This window comes from Pollachius pollachius (assembly GCF_949987615.1).
Source record: "Pollachius pollachius genome assembly, chromosome: 2".
Classification (NCBI taxonomy): Eukaryota; Metazoa; Chordata; class Actinopteri; order Gadiformes; family Gadidae; genus Pollachius; species Pollachius pollachius.
In genome coordinates, this window is record NC_136935.1 from 28,447,280 (window position 1) to 28,460,279 (window position 13,000).

The window sequence follows — 13,000 nt, forward strand, 5'->3', positions numbered from 1 at the left end:
ATGTGTGTTTAAAGTGTACATATATATAGTGTCTTTATCAATTTTTTGGGCATCCAGTATCAAGCTTATTCACTTTATCTTCATAGTATGTATTTGGATGTGATTATGAAAATCCTAGATATATGCGTCTGTTGCTTTTGCTGCACATCACACAAAGTTGCAGTGCCTCCGGATTTCCCCAGACTTTGAAAATGTCAGCCAATTTGCCAGCAGGATTGACAAATTAATGTCTAAGACAAAAAGGGGGATGTTGCCAGCCGAAGCAGTTGGCAGGGTGGCTGTTGTTTTTGGATGGTTGTGACCCAGAGCTATTCCAAGAACAGTCCAGGCCTTCAACATTCCTACAGCTAGACATATGAACAATATATCTCTACTGCTCCCTTTATCTCTCGCTTGTTCACTCTCCCTCTTGCTGTGTCTCTGGCTCTCTGGCTCTCTGGCTCTCTGTCTCTGTCTCAATGTGTGTTTGTGTGTGTGTGTGTGTGTGTGTGTGTGTCTCTCTCTCTCTCTCTCTCTCTCTCTCTCTCTCTGTCATGCCCACAGCGTTTCGACATACAGAGTACCATTGATCACTGTAGACTAAACACTCACCAACTGCTATGCACCACAATTTAATGTATACTATCTCTCTCTCCCTCTCTCTCTCTTTTTTAATCTCATTTTTCTTTTGTTTGGCCATGAACGCATCATTCCTAGCCTTCCATGTGACCATTTTCTATCCTCTGCTGTATATTTTTCTGTATTGTTGTGTCCGTTCAATAATAGTATGTCTATCTTTCCATCACTCTCCCCCTTTTCATCACACTCGTTCACATCCTCATGCCTTTCCCTGCCTCCAGATTTATTTTACCCAGTCCTGTGAATGCATGTCTGTGTTCGTGAGTTGACTTTAAATCAGGCTGTTGGGGGTTTCTTCCCTCCCACAAATATTTACAAGCTAGTAAAGTCATTTCAAAACACATGGACACCGTCAACCACATGAGGGTACATATATAGCGGCGATGGCAGCAGTTTGCGCAATACCTTTTTCCAGCATGAATGTCGCATACAATTATTACCATATTTGCCTATAGGTGAACCTCTCTCTCCCTCCTTTGTCCTCTCCTTTGCCTTAGTTTCTTTATTTTGCTCCGCATCATGAACATTGCTCTGTTTCCTTCTCCTGCATGTTCCTTCCCTCTCTATCTCTTGCTATCCTTGCACCTTGTCTCCTCAGTTCTCGGTCTGCCTTCATCTGCATTCCAGTCTTGCCTGCAATGTAAACACATTCAATGTCCTTTCCACTCTACTTCTCCCATCTGGTGTCCCCACCCCCCATATTTCTGAAGTTTGTTTAAACTTCCTTGTAGGGAAAGCATCTTCATATGTCATCTGTCACTGCTGTCACTCCCTGTCTTCACTGTAGTTACTGCCACCATTTACCCATTTCAAAGGACTACATCAAACTGTGTCCCTTGAAAACTTGTACATCGTTATGGAGACTTATCATTTGTGCTCAATGAATTAGTGATTAGTTCAACCATGCAGCAATATGCATCAAGATAAACATCTGTATCAATACAGATGTTTTCTGCATGAAGTTTAATGTATCCCTTCTGTGTTAGCATTTGGTAGGATTATGTTATTATTGAGCTTGAAAACCTTTAAAGTGGTCTTATTGTTATTATTATCATTTAAAAGGTGATGGTCGATGTTCTTGTATGGAAAGTGAAGCTTCATCACGCCGGGCGCCATCTTACAGAAGTAGAATGATCCTGAATGGAGGGGGCTGCAGTTTCAGTAGAATTAATGCTTTTAAAACTATAAGCACTTGAACCTAAAGAAGTATTTAAATATATATTCATGAAATGAGGGTCCTACAAATCAGTGCTAGTACTGCAGTGGCGCGTTCACCATAGGGCTAACACGGTGTGACGTCCACTTCTCATTTCCTATTACTGACACCGCTGATTAGACCGCGGAGCCTCATGGATAAGACGATGGATTTCCATGGTGTTCTGCCAGCGTGCTTATTTTAGTTAAAGGAAACAGCAACTATGGCATCCGACTCTGTGTTACCGTTGTGCAAGATACAACACAGGGACATCTTTCTTTGTGGGTGCTTTTTATTGGCTTTAAGCAAACACCATATGTGATGACTGACTGAGGATTGTGAACCTTCTCATTTAGAAGTGATAATCTCTTCATTGAGCCATGCATCCACAGCTTGACTCGCACACACACACACACACACACACACACACACATACATATGTACACATATACACGCTCACTTACGCACTCACACATACACAAGCACGCACATACAGACACGCACACACATGCTCACATACACACACAAACACAAAAGGAAGAAACACCTCCCACGAGTATGAGCAGATGGCCCTGTCAATCATAATACACACACACACACACAAACACACACACACACACACACACACACACACACACACACACACACACAAACACAGACTTTGATATAAGTTCTGAAAATTGCAAAGCTAACTAAATTAAACCTAAAACTTTTTCAGGGACTTTATAAGGGAGCTTGTCAATCCTTGTTTAAGTTTTGATCTATAAAATATGTAGTTTCTGAGCAAATTCTACTCTGTCTGCCTCTCTAAAACGCACTCCTTCACCCCCTGCTGGGGCATCTCACCGCTAAAGGATAAGATGTGTTGCTGCAAAGATATCTTGACTTATCTCCTGGAACAAAGTTTTGCTGGGTAAACAGAGCCCAGAAATGAGCCTCTGAAAGCCCAGCCGCACTCTGTTCCTCAAACAAACAGCAATCGGCCGAGCAGGGAAGGGAACCCAGTGGCTACCGGCTATCTTTGACTGAACACTGAATCTGGACCTGAAAACTATTACCAGTTTCTGCTTTGACCCACACCCTGCCCACTGTTGTGTTTGGGTCGTGGAAAGAAACCGTGTGCCATCAGCGTAACACAGGGCTTTGACTATTGTGTAATGGTTGTTCTTATCACTGCTGTTTGTGTTGGGCTTTGTTCACAATCACCCCTTGTGTTTTCCTTACGCTCTCTGTCGCTGCGGCAGCCGACTTGGAGAAAGGATCCACATTTTGAGAGATATTATTTCCTGCATGAACGTCCCATTCTGTTCAAAAGGCTTTTGATGTCTTTGGTCCAATAAGTCGATTTGGACGGTTTCTATATACCACGCTTTACTATTTACATATAATTTACCCTCTCGCTATGTCGTTTCCCTTCCTGTATCATTGAATGTAGATTTGTTATTTTTTCTCTCTCTATTTGCTCATAATTTTCATTCTACTCTGAGCTGCGGCAAAGGATGCTTTCTGATAAAGTTATGATCACATCCAAACATTTTAACCAAAGCGACCTGAGCATATCTTGACAGACATGGTAGTCTGGATTCACTGATGTTGAGATTTCCTTCTGAACTGCTACTTTTAGGGGAGGGGGGGGGGGGGGGGGGGGGGGTTGATGGAATGTTAACTCAGTGCTCACTTCTAACTTCAGTGACTTTAGCACTTTAACCAATCAGGCTTTCACTGCTGCATCAGACAACCATACATTTGTGTATTTATGTGTCAAATTCACATACACACACACACACACACACACACACACACAAACACATATACAGACCACACACAGACATACAGTGTTAGGTGGCTCAGCTCATGTTAGGAAGAAGATGGTGACACAGATCCTCAATGCTCGTCAGAGAGTCTGTTTTCATGAGATGCGGCGTGCTAGGGCTACAGAAACTAGCATGAATTCCATTAGATCAGACACTTGAACATCAATTTACACTTTTTTGCCAGCAAAGTCCCACTTGAATATCAACACACACGTAATGTGCATCTTAACATACATGCATCTCCATGGCCATGCCAACAGTACTATGCACGGAACAAATTACAGAAAGTTTATATACTATTACAACAATGGCCTCTCTAAAGGATTACTCAGCCAACGTCTGCAACGCTCCAAGCGTGAATAAAGCACACACAATGAAGGTGATGGTGTGCCGGCAATGTATTTCATTATGCAGGAGCAGCATTGTTGTTGCACAGCGAAGTGGTCATGGTGCACTAAATACTGACATTTACAAAACATACATTGGTTATAGTCATTTTACGAGCCGTTGTTTATTCTGCCTGGTTGTACCTTCTGCATTCATCTCTTCTTCGTGCTGTCTGCACTTAAATCTTCTTTATACAATCATACCAATAAGAACAAGAAAATTGTAACAAAAGATTGTGTGTGTGTGTGTGTGTGTGTGTGTGTGTGTGTGTGTGTGTGTGTGTGTGTGTGTGTGCCTGTTGTGTGTGTGTGTGTGTGTGTGTGTGTGTATGTGTGTGTGTGTGTGTGTGTGTGTGTGTGTGTATGTGTGTGCGTGTGTGCATGTATTCTGTAGTACCCACTTCCCATTCTCTATTATCAATTCTGAATGAATACATAATATAATATTTTCTCTTTCTCCCATCTCTCCTGAGGCTCATGCCAATTTCAACTGGTGGTAAATAATGAACAGGAAACCGTAACACACATGGCCATGCATGCAACACACATTTGCATACGAAAACCTGCACACACAAACATGCAATCAGCAACGTGTCGTGCAGTCCCACACACATGCAGACGCCCACACACACAGGGGCCCACACACAGGCCAAATAGCTTACGGATCTAAGTGATGTTTAAGGATTGTTTTGAATGTCAAGAAGCCCCAGCCATGAATGGCATGTTGCGCGGATTGTGCAGAAAATTACAGACTAATAAAAGCCCCTTCAATGAATCTTGAGTAAAGATGACTGTAAGATGGTGGAGGCAGGGCAAAATACATTAATACACCTTAATAAAGCCATCTCAATGCCTGTTTTATAGCCACCATAAACCACACAGACACACAGAAAAACAGACAAGCAAACTGTGAGTGTGACTGCGGTTAATATGCAAACCTAATTTTTATTTTAGTGCTTTCTATGTGTGTGAGTCTGTGTGTGTGGGTGTGTGTGTGTAAGAGGCCCTTTTTATTTGATGAGATGACAATAGAAGGACTTGTTCTGCCAATGTGTGCGAGTGCAACAATACATGCACACACTGCAATAAGATGAAACAAATCAGCGATGTAGCTGACGTTAGCAGGCTTTGGCCTTAGCTTGTTTGTTTAAATAAATTGGATGCTGTATTTCCTGAGGTCAAAATGTATGGGGCGGGTGTATGAAAGGCTTATGCTGTACACTACTACTGTGAACAACCTAAAAGTATTATATATTTCGTTTTCTGTTATATTTTACTGCTGCTATACTGGCATTATGAAATGTCAATACTGTTTACAAAATGCAATGGTCCATTGGCAAAAATATAAAAAAAATGGATATTGCACAATGAGGCCAACAGCCATTACTTATAATTTATATCATTGTTAACATCCTATCATTGGCAATTGGCATAAACTGTCTGCAGGCCATACTAGTCATATTTGTAATGCATTACCGTTGTATATATCCCGATAAATCATTATTGATAAATTAGAAATGTTGGCCTTTCTGTAATAAAAGCCTGCCTCCAATTAAGGCCTGGCGCTCTCTGTGATAAAATATTGCATTGACCTCATAAAAATTCTGTTAAGCAATCTCCTCACACACCTTGGGTCTGGTTAATGTGCTTTGGCCTGTGTCCTGGTTATTTGGACACCCCCGCGAGTGCTATTTAGCGCGGGTTTATGGGTGACATTTTTTTGCCAATCATTCACTTAATGTCCCAGGATGCTGTTAGGCTAAGCTCTACCGAGGCTCCAAGGAGCCGCTGTTCATTTAGCCTCTCAAGGCATTGATTGGAAACGCCTTGTATGGGAAGCCTACAAGGCCGAAGACTGAAAGTGTTTCTGTGTGTCTAATTGTTAGTGTGTATACCTCAGTGTTCCCGGTAACATAGCTGTTATTCTAGCATACCCATAATGTTTTGAGTAGCGTTTGTCTCTCTTCGTCACACACTTTGTGTTTGTCTCCTCGCTGTACTTCCTCGTTCTCTCCTCTCTGTCTCTTGCCTGGAGGCAGGTATTAATTGGAGGGCCCTTGTTATAATAGGTCCTAATTGTTAATCACACAACCTCATTACAAAGCATTCTAATTGTAATTACAGCCGCTCGTTAGCAAGAGGTTCTGTCATTAATTAGACATTGTGACCTTGGTAATTACTCCAGGCTTATTAGCCAATCAGATATTTCACTACAGAAGCCACATCGTTGCTCGTCAACCTTTACAATTAGACATTTTCCCTGTCTGTACTCTGTTGTCAACCGTGTTGTTGAGAGTAGTATGTGCTCAGAGCAGCACTCCTGGGCCGTAGTAAGGCTGCGTTAGAGGATTAAGCTGGAACCAAGCTTCTCCTGCACCAAGGTGCGTGAGGAACACATGCACCTTAGTCCTTCTGTATGCACTGTATTGTTGCACATGAAGCATAGATCATTGAATGGGATTGATGGATTACTGAGTTTGTCTTCCTCTCTCTTTATCCAGGCACTTCCTCTTTAAGACCGGCACAGGCACCACGCCCCTCTTCTCCACGGCGACCCCAGGCTACACCATGGCAACGGGTTCAGTGTACTCCCCGCCCACCCGGCCGCTGCCCAGGAACACCCTCTCGCGCTCCGCCTTCAAGTTTAAGAAGTCCTCCAAGTACTGCTCGTGGAGGTAACCGTGGGCCCTCACTCACAGCGTGCGATTGGTCCCCGGGGCCCCGTCCATCCGGCACACTGTAGATCTCCCTGTCCTTATACGGCCTTATCTCTATCCACTAACCATCATCTAACATGGCATCAAACATGACATCAAAGATTGCTTCCAGGGCTGATTGACTTGTGGATTTAATGCATGTTGATTTCTTGTAGCCCACATAGATAGTCTTTCTTATTCCCCCGGGTCACACACAGCCAGGCAAACAGGCTGAGAGCAGTGGGCGGGGTGGGGGAGGTGAACGACAGCAGGGAACTGAACGGCTGTGTGTGTCTCCTTACAGGTGCACGGCTCTCAGTGCAGTAGGACTGTCTGTGCTGCTGTCCATCCTGCTGTGTTACTGCATCGGTAAGAGCCTACACAAACATACACACACATACGTGCATATACACACACTCGCACGGACACAAGCATACATACACAAATGCCCATACACACAAATGCATGCACATGCATACTACATACATACATACATACAAACACACACAAACACTTAAACATGCACACATATACACTCACGCACACCTACACACACTCACACACACATGCAAATACACACACTCACACACATGGACACATATTGACGCAAACACGGACGCACACAAACACATGCACACACTCTCACACACACACACACACACACACACTTCTAAATATACATATAGGGCTCCCATTGATCCTGGTACAGTGTCTTTGTAGGTGTGTGGAAGGGACAAATGATGACAAATGAGGGTGTGTATCCTTCCCTGCTTGTAGCCCCCTCTGCCTCACGTCATCTCCTGGGGTCTGTCCCAGTGACTAGCGTGCTTCCCCGTTAGGCGGCCCTGCTAGAGACCAAGGCAGCATCCCGCCATCCCCTCTGGGTCGGACGCAGAGGAGACCACCCTGATTTGCCGACGGTTCAGACGAGCGTGGAGCGCTGCCTTGGTGCCTGCCGCCGAGCGGGCCGTAAAACTGCGTGGTTCACCACTTCATTCGATTGCCTTACTTAAATGTTTCCGTGGTAATTGGCTGCGTGTGTTTATGGGAGTGCCACCGTTGACTGTTAAAAAAGTGGCGCCTGCTTACATCCCTATGGTAACCACCGCTGGATGCCACGTGGTCCCGCGATGCGATGATCCTCTTAAAGCGTCTCAATGGGTGTCGTGTCGCTAGACGTGTACGCAAGACGGAACGTTCTAGAAAATACCAGCAAAAGACACAGCTATGCAGCGTGCCTCGGTTAATTGCCTGTCACTTTTTTTTTCTGTTCTGGATATTTCCGGCTAACCGGCTCTGCTTGCCCCCCGCTCGGTGGTACACTGCTGCTGTGGTTGTTCCTCAATTAGGCCGATTTAAATCTCCGGCCTTGACTGACACAACTGTCACTCCAGCGAGCTCATTTAGGGAGGAGAGGTGAGGTTATTAGGGAGCAGAGGGAGACGGAGCCGACTCACGGCAGGGGGGCCAGCCTGCCTGTTTGATCGCTTCTTTTTGATGCTTAGTTCTCGTCTGACAGCGCTACTGTTAGAGGAAACGTGTTCTCACGATGCGGCGGGTCAGCAGGATCAGCTCTTCTGTCTTCTAAGTCCCCGTCTCCCCCAGCCATCGCGCTGGTGTGGACACACGGTAGCAGAGCGCAGGAGGGAGGAGATTGGACCTGAGGACGATAAGTACCTGACCAGCCATACAGGACTGGCATGAGTACATGGGGAAGGGGCAGGCAGGGTCCAGAGAGTAATGTTTCTTTAAATACAGTAGAAATAGAGATGGATGGATGGATGATAAATATAGTGGATCTGCCGTTTGCTTTTTTCTTGTTAAGGTCGCCTATTCCCAGTAAAGAAGAAGCAATTCTGATTGTACTCAGATGGTCCCTGCGCTGTTGGTGGGGTGTGGTGGATGTGCGCATATGCCTACATATGTGTTTGTGTGTGTGTGTGTGTGTGCGTGTGTGTGTGTGTGTGTGTGTGTGTGTGTGTGTGTGTGTGTGTGTATGTGTGTGTGTGTGTGTGTGTGGTTGTTTGCCTGTGGGTTTCTGTGTATCTTGCCCCCGCCTCTCTCTGTCCCTCTGTGTGCGCAAGTACATTGGTGCATGTTTGTGTGTGTGTGTGTTTGTGTGTATGTGTGTGTGTGTGTGTGTGTGTGTGTGTTTGTGTGTGTGTGTGTGTGTGTGCATGATTGTGTGTGTGTGTGTGAGTATGTGCATGATTGTGCATGATTGTGCTTGTGTGTGTGTGTGAGAGAGAATGAAACTAACACATCTCCCTCATGAACAGTTGTTAGAAAGATGGTAGTGTCAGAAGCATGTTTCTTTTTCCCTCCCTCTCCATAAACATGCATACACAATCACACACATACAAACACACACACACACACACACACTCTCACACACACACACACACACGCACACACACACACACACACACACACACACACACACACACACACACACACACACACACACACACAATACCCAAGACAAAAATGCCCACACAGGCACACAGGTGTCTACTGACTCATCCAAACAGACATGCAGGGACTCAATACTTTAGTCCTTGACATAATGACATATGATACTCGACAGAATACAATATCATCCATGCCTATGTGTGTCTGGGGCATATGCACGTGTCAATCAGAGCATGTGTTCTTCTGCACCCCTGTGGACCCTTGTCAGTAGCCTGTGTGTGTGTGTGTGTGCGTGTGAGTGTGTGTGTGTGTGTGTGTGTGTGTGTGTGTGTGTGTGTGTGTGTGTGTGTGTGTGTGTGTGTGTGTGTGTGTAGGTGTGTGTGTGTGTGTGTGTGTGTGTGTGTGTGTGTGTGTGTGTGTGTGTGTGTGTCAGGCGGCAGCCTGCCTGACTGTCTGAGCAGCCCCAGCGGGAGGGACTAGCATGTAGCTCCTCTCACAGCTTATAGGAGGGCCCCGATTGGTGGATGCTGAGTGACGTCACCATTCTAAGTCAACAGGAAGGAATGGGATTTCATTCTCCTAATTAAAAGCCAATAAAAAAAATCTGCGGCTAGTTCATATTCTTCTTTTCTATTTTCAAACCGGGTTTAACATAATATTTCATTGAAAGTTACTCTGGATTTCCTCATTGTTTTGGGCAGTACACTAGTGTGAGGCAGCCAATTCCTCTCTGCCCTCAACCTGCCAAAAAGGGATTGTTTACTCTGCTGGCCGTGATAGTTCTGTGGAGACGCGCAGCACAAGACGAAGCTACACCCTCAAAACTGTTGCGTGTTAACGTCACATTTTTCTTCAAAGCCTGTTGTATTTGTGTGTCTGTGTGTTTTTGTGCATGCGTGCGGGCCTACAGTCTGCGTCCTGCGTCCTGGGGGTTAAGCTCAGAGATGCAACATATTGGACAGGATGAACTCTGCCTTGGAAAACAATACATTATATACACATTAGAGGCTGTAAACCTAATCTCTCTGCCTCCCGAGAGAGAGTCACAAGGGCTGGGAGGTAGAAACGAAGACAAAGGATTATGTGTGAGGGAGCAGGAGAAGGAAAATAAAAGAAAGATAAAAAAATAGCAGACAGGGCAGGATGAGAACAGGATAATTAGGAGAGCAGGAGAACTAGGAGGCAGAAATAAGAGCATTATTGTTCTAGGCGAGAGCGACAAGCCCGGCATATATAAAATGTAATTTAAGCTATGAAGATGATTAAAAATCTGGAAAAAGGATTCAGTTCAGAATCTCTCTCTTATTTGTCTCTGATATAAATTAGATCCTCTTTGCTCTGAACACACTGGGATTATTGCATGAACGACGGACGGCTGGTCGATCCGATGCTGCTTTGAACGCCTCCTAAACTGCAGTTCTCTCCCTGAAAGCCTCCTGATTCCCGAGCCCTATGTCTGTTGTGTTCTTACTATGAACCATAAAGAACACAATGGATTGGCCCGAAGAGAATGGGTCCAGTTCTTCCTGTGAAGTGCACACATTATCCTAGACACAGAGTACTGCATGTATCCTGACTCACACGTCAACACATCTATAACCCAACAGAATGTAGGATGGCTGTCAATATGCCCAGCTCTCTCCCATGACCCGGTGATCTGCTGCTCTGCAGGAGGGGATTGTGGGTACCAGCCCAGCACAGCAGGACTCTAATTTAATGAGGGGGGAAAAGGTGTGGCCTGTGCTTCGGTCTTTGGATTTCTCCGTGCAAGCTTGTGCACATCTGTGAAACCCTCTGTGGGGATTTATCTTGCGTAACATTCCCAGGTTGAGTCTCTTAATTGGTTCTTGACACCTCTCTCTCTCTCGCTCTCTCTCTCTCTCTCGCTCTGTCTCTCTCTCTCTCCCTCCTTCCTTCCTTCACGCCTCTCTCTTTCTTCCCTGCTTCCTCCTTTTATTCTCATTCGATTCAAGTACAGATCTCAACCACGTTCCCGCATTGTTCGATAGTTCTATATTTAATAATACGATACCTCATTTAATTAGAAGTATGGAAAGGTAAGTGCATGTTTACATGGGCACAAATAACCCCATTAGAGTCGGTGTAAGGAAATCTAATTTCAGCAGCAATACTGTAGCTATAGTAACTGTTGTATGACTTATTGAATTATGAGGAACATGGATAACCTGACTAGGTTTGGACCTCTCTTACAAATAATTCACAGCCAACTCTGTTCTATAGGCCAGAATTTATGCTTACAATTCACATATTTCCGACAAAGTAGAATCCATAAAATATGCCTACTCTCTTCAAACCCCTTGTCCCACACAGACACACACAAAGACACACACACACACACACACACACACACACACACACACAAGCACACACACACACACAGTATGTAACCAACTTAAACTAACACACGGTAATCTGAAATATTATATTTAAAATAGAATCATGCCGAGGCTTGCTTCTGAAAACACACGTTCACCAATGCATGAATTTGAAATGCAAACACACACACACACACACAGGCGCACAGTAGCCTCGGACAAGCAGAGTGGAGTGTTGGCATCAAAGGAGCCCTCCAGCAGAGTATCTGACATCCTGCTATACAACTCTCACCTCCGCGTCCCACGCTTCTGCTGGCACTGCCGTGCCTAACTGTGCTTACACATAAGTTTGTATGTGAACCTGCCTCAAGGCTGTGAATCCATCCACCTCCCACTCCCAGCATATCCTGCTTCCAATTGAGACGGAACCGTTTTTAGGATCTGGTGTGACTTAAGGAGGGAGCTCCCAGAGGCAACGGCCAGAGAAAGCTCTAGGCTCCATTTTCTACATCTATTGTGTTCTGACGCCTGACTAAATCGTTGGAGGTCCTTGGTATCTCCTTCCATCGACTTAATTCATCCAAACCACCCACAAAATGTAGAAACTATCACGATTGGATGTCTTATTTATTATTCTAACTTCTTCAAGTGGGATATTATCCCGCTTGAAGAAGTTATTAAGACATTGAAGCATAAACCTGTTTGGCATTCGCACCAAACAGGCCAGCCCAGAAGGAAATGCCCACATCGAATAAGGATGGATTAGATGGAGAGAAACCACCTGTTTGGATGATTCCACGCCACAACCAACACAAAATGATGCCACTGTGCGTGCGTGCATGAGCTAAGGTGTAGGCCTGTATTCACAAAGTCTGGTCAACCAGTTTCTTTTTTTCTGTCATTTGTCATTTGTAGAATGACATTTGTAAAAAAAGCTCTAAAAAGGGTTTCCTACAGTTTTCCATGGAAGCAACAACAAGGCAGACGTCAACCGGGGGGTTATATGCCCATGGATGGCTGGCCGGCTCGGAGGAGTAAAGGGCTGTGCACGACTTACCAAAACAAAGACAGATAGAGCAAAACAGAGCATTGGCAGAGCAAAGAGCAGAGCATCGCACACACAGTGTTGTGGTGCTCAAAGAACCATGGGAGAGAAAATGGGAACAATAGCTTATATTAGCCGAGCTGTGTTCCTTGGTGTAGTCGTTTCTTTATATTGATTTGATCCACTGTGTTTGTGATTGGAGCTGCATTGATCTAACGTCAATGCCGTTATTTGGTATGGGGAGTTGTGTGTGTGTCTGTGTGTCAATAATGCCAAGAGAGCAGTCTGCATGTTCGACGATATGTTAAAAAATAATTGTATTGAGTATGTAATACAAATCTTTAGTTTTGATTTGTTTGGAAGTAGTCTTCTTTGCCTGTATTCAATCATTCCTGTGTTTGTATGTTTCCTTCCATCTCTATAACATTGATTATAGGCCAGAAGGTTGGAACTGAAATGAGAATGAATGAAAATGTTGTGTTGAGTGAGCTTCTTATA

At 44.6% G+C, this 13,000-nt stretch overlaps 1 protein-coding gene across 2 annotated transcripts in view; it reads left to right on the forward strand.

Moving 5' to 3' along the window:
* Nucleotides 1-13,000, forward strand: part of tenm3 (teneurin transmembrane protein 3) — a 138,229-nt gene that overhangs the window by 37,937 nt on the left and 87,292 nt on the right. For both annotated transcript variants that reach the window (XM_079728929.1, XM_079728930.1), the window contains 2 exons: nt 6,515-6,688; nt 7,014-7,078. In XM_079728929.1, the coding sequence (XP_079585055.1) occupies nt 6,515-6,688; nt 7,014-7,078 (239 nt within the window). The remainder of the gene's footprint in view (nt 1-6,514; nt 6,689-7,013; nt 7,079-13,000) is intronic.